This window comes from Pteropus alecto, unplaced genomic scaffold (assembly GCF_000325575.1).
Source record: "Pteropus alecto unplaced genomic scaffold, ASM32557v1 scaffold131, whole genome shotgun sequence".
NCBI lineage: Eukaryota > Metazoa > Chordata > Mammalia > Chiroptera > Pteropodidae > Pteropus > Pteropus alecto.
The window spans coordinates 13,452,405-13,464,591 of record NW_006434709.1 but is presented as its reverse complement, the minus strand read 5'-3'; the positions used below and the strand labels follow the sequence as shown (position 1 = coordinate 13,464,591).

Below are 12,187 nucleotides of genomic sequence, written 5' to 3'. Positions count from 1 at the left end.
GGGGTCAAATATGTGGTTACAGAAAGAAATCTAACTGTGAGAGGTGAGATAAATAAATAAGTAATAAAGTAATAAATAAAGTAATAAAGTAATTTATTGGGGGTAACATTAGTTAATAACATTATATAAGTTTCAGATATACAATTTTATAATACAACGTCTGTATACTTCATTGTGAGCTCACCACCTAAAGTCTAGTCTCCTTCCGTCAGTATGTATTTTCACCCCCTTACCCTCTTTATTCTCCCTGCTCCCCTCTGGTACCCACCACACTGTCGTCTGGGTCTATGAGTTTGTTCTGGTTGTTCGTTTGTTGCTTTCTGTTTTATACCCCCACATCAGAATGAAATCATATGGTTCTTGTTCTTTTCTGTCTGACTTACTTCACTTAGCACGATAACTCTCAAGATCCATCCATGTTGTCGCATATGGAGAAACATAGCCTTGAGTAAGGATATTTTTAATTATGTCATTCATTCACTGAACATCTGTTGAATGTGTCAGGCACTTTATATGCCTGTATTTTAATTTTCACAATAGCCTTGTGTGATAGTTGTCAGTTTCATTTTACATATAGAGAAATAAAGGTTCCAAGAGAGTAAGACCATGGAGCTATGATCCCAGTCTAGAAAGGTCTCTGTGTGATTCTACCGGAATTTCTTCAGTGTTTTTAAGCATCGTTTTACATCACTTCACCCATATTTTCCCATCCCATTCTGGTGACCCAAAATAAGAATACTAAAATAAAGTGCAATTTAACCAAATGATAGGAATGGGAGGTGAAGCCAACTTGAGACAGAAGAGCAATTATTACATAGAATAATTTACATAAGAGGGAAATTTGTGCTATAAGCCTGAAATGCTAGGCTCTAGTTCCAAAGAGTTCATTGTCACTGTGACGCACATTTGTTATTCCAGAGGCTGATCTCTGGTGCTGTTGCCTGGGGAGTCCCTGCAGCTAACGTTGCTTCAGCCTGGCCTCCCTGGTATTGCCATTCCTAGGAGCACCAAAGAGGTAGCTCATGGTTTTCATCACCAATATTGTCAGGCCCTTCAACTGGATATGAAGGATTTTGAAAATCTCCTTTTTAAAAGCTTTTTAAAAAAGAAACAGCCGCAGTGAAACTAATATAAAGCTTATCCAGAATATAGTTAAATATGACAAATATTAAAATGTCAATTTAAATCCATCTGATGCAACTCGGTGCAGTTAAAGTAGCTCTATACTAGGAGGCCAGCTCTCTAGACTTTCACTTTCCTTCTGCTTCCTAAGTGTGCGGTGACTTATGTGACTGTCTTCTCTGTGGGCTTCCAGAGTGGCCTTCTCTGGAAAATGGTGATCTGGCAAAGTGCTAAGGAAGAGACTGAGGACTCTCCTTCCTTCTACATTCCAGCGTTTTTAACAAGCTTGTTTACCCCTTTTGGGCTTTGTGGGTTAGAGGAGTCATTCTAAATGCTCTATTTTAAATGCAATTTCTGTACCTTCTAACAAATTAGACATTTGCCTCCCATCAGAGCACAGTGTCCAGATCTAAGGGTATTCTGTTGGGGTGACTGTATGATGAACAATCCCAGCTCGCCCCATTTTCCTGCCTAGATAATGAGGCCAGGGAAGGCGTCACCCAGGGAGGCGGCATTGGGGATGAACAGTGAGGGTCTCAGAAGTAGACTCTGAAACCTGGAAAGGAGGCAGTGACCAGAAAGCCTGCTTCTAGAAGCAGCAGGGGTGATTCCCCTATCCTTTTCCTGTGGAGATCAGTGTAGGACGCCCTAAGGGTTGAGGAATCTCCATCGCCCCTCAGGAAGCTGAGGTAAGTGTGAGAACCATCTCAAGTCCCTGCAGTTTGTGGCCCTGCTCGTGGCACCTCAAGTCACCGACCGGGCCAGCGCAGGTTTTTGGTTCCAGTTCTCTGTGTCTCCAGAAGAAACATAGACTGTTAAATGAGAAGACATCTGAAATGTTAAAATACGACTAGCACTTCCCCTCATGACTGAAATCCTGGCTGCATCTCTATCTTGTTATTTCTAAGCAGCGACAGCTAACAGAAAACAACAGCATTGAGGAGAGGTGTGTTAACTGTGTGCAAAGCAGTTATCAAATCCAAAGGGAGTGGTCTGGCTTGTAATTTTAGCTACAGTCCTCTAATGATTTTTATACTATTCTAAACAGTGCTTTAAAGTGCTTATCTAAAGAAACTATAGTATCAAGATGTACTAGCAGTTCTTAAATGAGAGTAAATGAGATGAAATCTTCCAAGAAGTCTAATACACAGTGTTGTTATTGTTTATTGTTGCTGTTTTATTTTAAAAGACTCGATTTTTTTTCCAGCATTTAACCTATACAAACTTTCTGTCCATCAATTTCAGACAAAATAATTTTAAAGAATAAAATTTATATTTATGGTAGTACCATATGAACAGCTCTTCAGATTTTTAAAATAGTCTCTCTAGAGCATAATGGTTATTAAGCTAGTTGCAGAATCTCACTACTCTTTTTTCCAAAAAGCCATCTTTAGAAAGTTATGTCTTGTAGCTTTTTAAATTAGTTTGCTAAATGATCGGTCCCATTGATCAATCCAGCTCAGTGGTTTCAGTTGGGAGCAATTTTCCCCCTCCCCCAAGACGTTTGGCGATGTCTAGAACCAACTTGGAGAGGAGGTGCTATAGGCATCCAGTGGGTAGAAGACCAGGATGCTGCTAAACATATGACCATACACAGGATGGCCCCTGACAACAAAGCCTAAAATGCCAGTAGAGCTGACACTGAAAAACCCTGCTCTGGCTTGTGGTTTATACAATGATAAATTGTATTTAGGTAAGAACTAAAAAACTTTATTGTTAAATTTCCACAATTCAAAAATGTTCATCTTATCTAGAAAAGAATATATGGATATTTGACTGCAGTGTTGGTTTCTTAAGACAGTGCATCTACCACTTTAAAAATGCAGCTTAGAACTTGTGTACCTCAGCACCCAACACAAATACCTGATGTTGGCAGTCGTCATTGAGAACTATTCAGTCTTAAATTGTTTCATTTAGGCAAAAAGATCTCTAGGTTATGCAAAAATATATTAATTTTCTTTTCTCCTTTTTAAGATTGAGAAGATAGAGTGGGACACGTGGACCTGTGTCCTGGGGCCCACCTGTGAGGGGATCTGGCCAGCACACAGTGATGTGACCGATGTAAATGCTGCCAGTCTCACCAAAGACTGCTCCCTTTTAGCCACTGGAGATGATTTTGGTTTCGTCAAGCTTTTTTCATATCCTGTCAAGGTAATATTGCATATTTATTATATATGCTTGCTCAGTCATTAATGACCCCAAATCTATTTTATCTAAGTGGATTTTTAAATATTGAAGGCATAAAGAATCAATAATGTTATCTACAGTATCATTCTTTATGCTATATAAAAACCTTCATGACATGATATTTACTAATTTGAGTCAGATTTTGGTGGCATAGAATTTCTCCTTGAAAGGCCTTTAGTGGTCATTAAATCCAACATCTCACAAACTGCAGAGTAAAAATTTTCTTTACTACACCTTAGACTGATGTCTTTCAAACGTGTACTAGCGCACTTCCCAAGATGAAGTTACCATTTCACAAAGCAGCCTGATTCATTTTTAAATAGCTCCAGTCGTTAAAATGTTTTGTTCTAGGACGTGGTTCCATAGTGTAGTGATTAGCACATCTGCTTTACACGTGGAAGGTCCTGGGTTCATGCCCCCATGGAGCCACAGTCCATGGTCTACAGCCATGCCACCCTGAACAAGCCTGATGTCTGATCTCGGAAACTAAGCAGTGTTGGGCCTGGTTAGTACTTGGATGGGAGACCACCTAGGAAGTCCAGGTGTTGCAGACATAAATAATAATAATAAATTTTAAAAAAAGTTTTGTTACATATTGAGTTGAATTTTTTTCTCTTTAGCTAAAGTTCTACCTTCAGAATCCTTACTGAATAATTCTAGTCCTTTAACAGCCTTTGTATATAGGAGGATCATATTTGGCTCCCTGAAGTCTCATTCTCTCCAGCCTAAACATCTTCAGTTCCCTCAGCCATGTGACATGGTTTTTAGTTCTCCCTCCCTCTAAGCACATTCCATTCTATCAATTCCATTTTAAACAATCTCATCTGGAACTGAATTCAGTGCATCAGATGTAATCTGACCAGCTCAGGGTACTGTAGGACTCTTCTTGTTTTAACTATATTTGTTTTAAATCAAACTAAAAGGCATCGGCTCTTTTGGCTGCCACACTACACAATTGAATCGTAGATGTCACTGCCAAAAATGTTGAGGTTATCCTCTATCTTGTACCCAAACAATTGACTTTTTAAACTCTGAGTACAGAACTTTATATTTGTGCCAAATAAGATTTATCTTGTTTATTTTATCTCATTGTTCCAAACTGTCACCATCTTTTAAATACTTTTTGAAAGTATTTACTTTCCCTTCCAACATCACATTATTCTCTGATTTCACAAGTATGAGTTCTAAATCCTGGAAAGAAAACAAAATATAGACTAGAACAACCAAACACCACCACCAAGAGCCCCCATTTAGTTTTTCATTCTGTTTATTAATGCACACATGTCGTTACAGTTCTTCAGTCAGTTACAGACATTTATGTTTATCTGATTATGCTGTCAGGGAGCTCATATTTCCCTTTTTCATTCGGCAAGACATCACTGAAGACTTGGCACATATCTTGCTAAAAGCCAGATTAATTGTGTCTCTAGTATCCCTAATCCCGCCTTCTAACAAACCACCCAGTAAAAGACATGGGGATAGTTCACAGTGAACCCCTGTTGCTGCCTAGTAATCATTGCTTCCTTTTTCATGTTCTTATCGATGTTTTGTGTAATAATTCACCCTAGAATTTTCCAAGGATTACATCAACTCACGAATCAATATTTTGCTAGATTCTACTTGTTTTCCCTTTTGGATCCTGGAACATTTTTATGTTTGTATCACCTCTCCTGGTTTCTAAATTCCTCAGCTATTACTGATCTTATTTCTGTGGTCACATTTGAAGGCACCTGTACTGAAGTGCATGAGCTCTGTTTTGCCTTTGTGGTTTGAAGAGCATTCTCTTTAATAGAAGAAATAAGTAAATCTGCTTTCTGTTTATCTTAAACCATCTGATCTAAAAGAAGTGTTCTTAACTTTTCTCTATTTTTCTTTCAGCCCTGTATACATGAAAACCTTTGCAATTGTCATAGTTTTTGACTTTAACATTCCTGAAACTATAGTAAAGTTGTCTGTGCAAGACTTTTGTTTTCATCCTTGGTTATTCGCTCCTCCTTTTGTCATCCGTACATTTAAAACAACCCACCAGTTCCCTCTGCAGCCACTTTGGTATCTTCAGATGCCGTCCTTTGTCCTTCTTCATTTGTTAATATCTTGTCAGAAAATAATTTTGGGGAGCCTTTTCTAAGATTCATTTCTAATTCTATCCAGCCTTCCCTTCACTTTCAAAACTACCTGGTGGCCTTCTCTCAGTGGTCTATCACTTCACTGTCTCTTACCAGCTCTTGCTCTTTGATCAGAATTCAGTCCTATGAAGCAATTTTTTTTTTTTTTTTTGCTATTTCTACATTTTTTTGAAATGAGAGTGTCAGTAGGAAAAGTCAAGAAGTTAATGATGCCCAACTATTAGACTAAGGTTTTGGCAGATATCCAGATAGCTGAAATCCCCATACTGGTATTGTATCATGCTCCTATGCTAGATTTATTGTTGGGCCTGGAAATTCATCATCTGTGTACCTGGCCTGACCAGGCGTGCTGTCTTTAGCAGTAATGTCAAGCTGTGTCCCGGAGTTCCAGGAGGTTCCTCAGGGTCCACCCCAGAAAACAAAGTAGGGGCCAACTGAATGGGTTCTGGAGTCCCACCTCTGCTTCAGCTAGAGCCACTCTGTTCTGTGTTTTATACATTGACCTTCTATATACGTTTTTTTCCAACACTTTGTTATAAAAATTTTTAAGCATACAGCTAAAGTGAACTCCTAGAACCCCACACCCAGAGTCTATAATTCAACGTGAATTGTAGACATCAGGATACTTACTCCTAAATGATTCAGCATGCATATCATTACCTAGAATCCAACATTCATTTATGGTATTTTTAAAGTAAAATTTATATGCAATTTAAATGCACAGGTATTAAGGTTCTTTTTGATGAGCTTTGACAAACACACCTATGTCATTCAAATACCTATCAAGATATAAAACATTATCATCACCCCAGGAAATTTCCTTATGTTCCTTCTGGATCAGTCTCTACCCCCATTCTAACCTCATGAAAAAAATATTCCAACGTTTTTCACCATAGGTTAGTTTTACCTGTTCTAGAATTTCATATAAATGGAATAATCAAGTGCTGTTTTGTGTGTGGCTTTTTTCATTCAGATGATGTTTCTGCGATTTCTCCAAGTTGTTATGTGTAATAATAATCTCTTCCTTTTTATAGCTGAGTGGAATGCCATTGTATGAATATAACAGTTTATCCACATAGCTATTGATATAACATTTTTGGACAAATCCTTGTGGGCATATATTTTCTTTTTCTTAAGTAAATACGTAGGAGTAGAATTTCTGGGTCATAGGGAGAAATGTATGTTTAACTTTTTAAGAAATTTCCAGACCTTTTTCCATTTTTCGTTCCCACCAAAAATGTAAGAGAGCTCCAGTTGCCAACATTCAGTGTTGTTAGACTTGTAAAATTTAGCTGCCCTGGGGAGTAGACAGTGTGAACTCTTGTGTTTGTAGTATGCATTTCCTTGATGACTAATGATTCTGAGCACTTTAAATTTGCTTATTTGCCATTTGTGAAGTGTTTGTACAGATCTTTTATCTACTATTTTAAGTTGGATTGTGTTATCTTTTTATTCTTGAGTTTTACTGTGCAAGATTTGATTGAAGAAATGATTTCATAATTTAAAGTATTCAAAAACCACTGGCCAATATAAACTCTTTTGATAGTATTATTTCTCTTCCTCTTTTTTTAACCTGATTTTTCTTGCACACTTACCCTTCCAAATACATAGGCCCGAGCTGACGAATATTTCCAGCGGTGTAGTTACACTCCTCCAATACTCTGGATATGTTGGACAAAGTTCACCTGCTATGGACTTTGTTCCCATCAAAATTCATATCTTGAAGCCCTAACTCCCAATGTAACTGTATTTGGAGATAAAGTCTTTATAAAAGTAATTAAGGCTAAATGAGGTCATAAGAGTAGGGCCCTGACCTGATAAGATTGATGCCCCTTATAAGAGACACCAAAGAGCTCATTTTCTCTTTCTGCGCTTATGAATGCACATGTACACACATACACGGGGGCGGGGGGGGGGGCGGCGGGAAAGGAGCCTATTGTGAGAAGGTGGTGTTCATAAGCCAGGAAGAGAGCTCTCACCAGGAATAGAATTAGCTGGCACCTTGATTTTAGACTCCCCAGCCTCCAGAATTGTGAGAAACAAATTTCTGTTGTTTAAGCCACCCAACATGTCATATTTTTTTATGGCAGCCCAGCTGGATTGACAGCACCCCATTATAGTATTCCAAGCATTGAGCTCCATGTAGTCAAGTCTTGGTGATAACTATGAAATTTTATCACCACACAGCTCTCTCTCTGTGTCCAAAATTCAAGTCCCGTTTGTCAGACTCTAAGATTGTGCCTTCTTCTTGGCCCTTTTTCTTCTCTCCTCCTATGAGTTATTAGGCATCTCTTCCTGGCATTTTTCTTTCCATGACAATTATGGGTCCTTATATATTCAGTCTTACAGTTTAAAATATTTTCACTGAGATCCTTAGTCCCCTGACAATCGTATTGTTTCCAGCCTCCATGAGATAGACTCTCCTTTGCCAGAGCCCACCCATTTTCCAGGGCCTTAAACCACATGCGATTCTGTCCTTTGACACTATCTGTGTAGCTAGCCCATTGCTTCCCACAGCCTCCCTTTCCTTCCAAAGCTGTGCCCTAATACTACACTGAAGAGGTTAAAATGTCACCAGGTCATTTACATTTTTAAAACCCACCCTTAAGAGTCTTTCTCAGAATGTCAAAGGCTCAAGAGAGTGGTTCTTCAAAGAGGAGGCTTGTACAGTAAAATTTTACATACAGAGAAACTATGTGAAATGTGAATGTGGAGAGAAGGTGCACAGCTTTCATCAGATTCTCAGGAATTTCTCACCTAAAAGTGGTTAACAACCAGCACTCTGGAGACATATCTCAGACTCCCCATTCTTTCAGCAGTCAGAGGAAGAGGAGGGTTGTGGTAGCAAGTCCTGATGCGTGTAGCAGAAATACACGATTTGGCATGATGATCCAGAAAAACAGCCCATCCAACTGGCTGTGCCAGGTCTTCAGGAGGCTCATTCTGAAGGCCCTAAGAGAACCACCACACATCCTTGCCAGCCTCTTCCTCCTGGGGGAGCAGCTGCTTTCCTGGAAACTTCTAATAACTGTGAATTCCCTTTATCGTTCCTTGGAGCAGTGATCTTACTTCCTATTCTGAGAATCTTGAATTACCCTTGGCTGGGAGAATATTGGCTTTGTCAGATAGCTTCAGTGACTCAGAATTTTTCCCTTTCTCTTACTCCTTTGTGTCACTTTTTTCCCCTCTATAAAGATTCTGATCACCTTAGGATATTTTTACCCCTAAACCTTTCTCTTTGGATTCTTTCTTCTATCCTGTCTAGAACCCTGTGCCCCCTCATATAAATAAGGGTATAGAGAGGCATATCTCAGGCTTTTTTACTTTCTCTCCCTCTCAAGAAACCGGCTTGCATTTGCAGCATATATAATGAATTGGTTCCTGCTCCTAGCAGGAGGACCAGCAGGACAAGTGGCTGTAGCCACTGTGACTGTCCTCTTTGCTTTCATGCCTTCTGGAACTCACCTGGTCACACAGTGGGTTTCCTTGAAAATCCTTATTTTGCTCTGCCTATTCCCTTAGCAAACTCGTGGCTCTGGAGGGTTTCCTGGAAATGCTGTCCACCTGTTTGTTTCCCTCACTTTTCTACAGTCAGTACTCTGCTGAGGATTGGGCGGTTCCATTCTGCTGTCAGGTAGGGGTTGGCCAAATACAGAGAGAGCTCTACCGGGGAGTTCTAAAGTCATGCGCCCTCCCACACCTGTCTCCTGCCGCATGCCTGTGGAGGTTTCAGGTTCTCCAGCACACCAGTCCAAAACCCTCTGGAAGCCTCCTGTCAATTATTGAATAAAGCTTTCATGTGGGACACTGATGGCCCTCTCATGACCTCAGAAAGTACACATGACTTCCCACATTGCGTAAGGTATTCCCTGGGAGTTGCTGAGAGGGTGGAAAAACTCTCCGTCTTTAAATGGCTGCTGCTGAAGCTGTTTTTACCAGGCCGCGGCTCATGAGCCAGAAATGGAAGCTGGCTTCTAGTGCCAGCGTCAGCTCCCACCACTTGCCAGGGCGGCCCCAGAGTGAGCCGCTTACTCACATTTGCTCTCTTCCTTCCCCACCTGGGGGGATAAAGGCGGTGTGACCTGGGCATGCCACTCTGAAGAGATTGCAGTAATTACTAATAAATTGGGTCCTATTTATTCATCCATGTTTGTTGAAAAGGAGCATATTTTGTTTTTTAATAAATTATTTGGGTGTTTCTAGCATTAGAAATTGTTTCCAGTGTCCATGGCAGAAACTGTTGTGTATGTTTTAAATCTTACTCGAGGCCCCAGGATTATGAGAAGTCCCTTGCTGTTCTGTCATAGTCTGGGCTTTGGTACAAATACCACTGTGGGGAATAACTGGGAGAACACTTCTGATCTCAACTGTCAGCCAGACTGACAATCAGGAGTTTACACTAGAGACCTGCGGAGAATGCATATTCGATGTTTGAAAGGAACAGAAATAACCTTTTTATACTTCCTTATGCTCCCAGAAATAGGTTCTGTAGTCTAACATTTCATTTGTTTCCTCACATACTATTTATTGAGCACCTATGATGAGCCAGGTAACATGTTAGGGGGAAAAAGAGACGCAGTCCCTGTCCTCATGGAGCTTACATTCCAGAGAAATGTAGAAAAAAATGCTGCATAAATAAACTGTTTCATTTGTATCCAGTAGAAGCCACTCTAGAGAATAACATGGATGAAATAGTACAGAGACAGGAATAATGAGACTCCAACATGGGGTAATGGTCAATTTCTGGCTTTACAGGGCCAGCATGCGAAATTCAAGAAGTATGTGGGACACAGTGCACATGTGACCAACGTGAGATGGCTGCACAACGACTCTGTGCTGCTCACGGTAGGTGGCGCTGACACAGCCTTGATGATTTGGACGAGGGAGTTTGTGGGGACTCAGGAGAGCAAGCTGGTGGACAGCGAGGAGTCGGACACCGACGCAGAAGAGGATGGAGGTGAGCCCCAACTGCCATGCCCCAGCCGTGCCATCTTCACATCCCTCCTGAGCCGCAGCAAACCAACTCCACTCCCCATCTCTCTCTGTTGTTCGAGGCTATGACAGTGACGTTGCGAGAGAAAAGGCCATTGATTACACTACCAAGATCTACGCTGTGAGCATCAGGGAAATGGAGGGCACCAAACCACACCAGCAGATGAAAGAAGTTTCAATGGAAGAAAGGTATGGTGTCGCCAGGTTTGTCTGCATACGTTATACCTATTCACAAACTCATTTAAACCAGAGTGCATTTTCTTTGCCCTCAAAGTTACTACTTAAACTAGTCTTTCATGTGTACGCACAGTCTTAACCTGCACACAGGATTAAGTTGGGGGATGCTTCCTGTAGCTCTCAATATATGACAAAGGGTAGGTTGCACTTTGCTAAAGCTGTTTATGGAATGTGACTGGAATATAACTGAGGTTTGTTCGGACTAGGCTTTCCTTGCTGTCCTGAATGTGATGGCTGATGGAGAGGATGCTGACTAGAGAGGTAGGAAGGAGGGCAGGCCTCTAAGGTCATGAAGAAATATTTGTGGGTTGAGAAAAATAATCTTTCATTCTAACCAGAGTCTGTGCATTACTCTGTATCACTTGTTGTATCTACTGTTACTATGTCTTCACCTGCCCAGATTTGTTCAGGTGTGTTTGGCGATTCCAGGCATAACGAATTTGATTTTGTAGTCTTGGATCCTCTGTGTATAAGGAAGGTTGCTGGTATTATTTTAGGCCTTTTTGATGTGCTATTTATTATAAGTTATTACTGTAATTGATAAGAGAAATTGTCTAACACTTTAAAATTTGTAGAAAAAGAAAGAAAACTCATGATTACTACTATTAATTTATTATATTCATACTGGCGAGGATAAATATTGAGTAAATATTTATCTAATATCTAAAAAGAATTTCATGGGTCTCAAAGATGTCTAAGAATTCTCTGTGGGCTCTTCACACTGACGTGGGTTCAGCTGTCACAAGTACCTTGGTTTCAAGTGTATAATTGATGAGATTCAAGTTGTTTTTTGCATTCAGCATGGATTTCTGCCTAATAATAACTATTCAATAAATATGATCTATCAACTTTTACTATTAGGTGGGACTTTAGATGCAAAGAAATAAAATGTCTTTTCCCGCTCCTGCTTCAGTTCAGTGCCAGATGTTAAAATAAACTCGATAAATGGGGGTGTGCGACAGGCAGGAAGATTGCAAAAAAATCCAGTGCAAAAAAACCTTAATTCTTCCCTAGCATCTTTGTTAGATATTACTATGAAGATTCAGAGCTCTCTTTTGATTAAAAAAAAAGAGAGAGAGAGATTTTCCTATAGTAGTCTGTAAATTATAATTTATTTTGCTTTCAACGTAGATTTTTAGTGGCCCCCCAAAAGAAATAATTTGAAAGGACCTAATTCTAAAAATAAAAAGAACGTATCTGCACAAAAGTGCATGGATAACCCTCCTACTTAAATAGTTTACTCTAAGAAAACATTTGGCCTAAATTAAACATTCTTTTGAAAAAGAAATTAATTAACCTTTTCAGTTTCACATACCATTATGTAATGAGTTGACTTGGCTATTATTCCAAGCTGGTTTGTGGCTGATTTCTACAATCAGTAAGTACTTCATCATACTGTGATTTAGACTGGCCACTGAGATGTAGAAATGTAAACAAATTCCTAATTCCAAATACTACAGCTGGTTTCTAACCTAAACTGAGGCTCATCTGAACCTTTCTTGGTCCTGGTGTCTCTTTGGGAA

General features: G+C 39.8%; 1 protein-coding gene and 1 pseudogene across 6 annotated transcripts in view; both read left to right on the top strand.

The window, feature by feature from the left end:
• The window catches only part of EML6 (echinoderm microtubule associated protein like 6), a 267,350-nt gene that overhangs the window by 207,468 nt on the left and 47,695 nt on the right, over positions 1 to 12,187 (top strand). For all 6 annotated transcript variants that reach the window (XR_003045624.1, XM_025045093.1, XM_015587547.2 and 3 more), the window contains 3 exons: positions 3,097 to 3,273; positions 10,191 to 10,392; positions 10,490 to 10,616. Coding sequence is in view for 5 of the 6 variants with exons in the window: in XM_025045093.1 (XP_024900861.1) it covers positions 3,097 to 3,273; positions 10,191 to 10,392; positions 10,490 to 10,616 (506 nt within the window). In the remaining variant the exon portion in view is untranslated. The remainder of the gene's footprint in view (positions 1 to 3,096; positions 3,274 to 10,190; positions 10,393 to 10,489; positions 10,617 to 12,187) is intronic.
• LOC112478055 lies at positions 3,748 to 3,863 on the top strand (annotated as a pseudogene).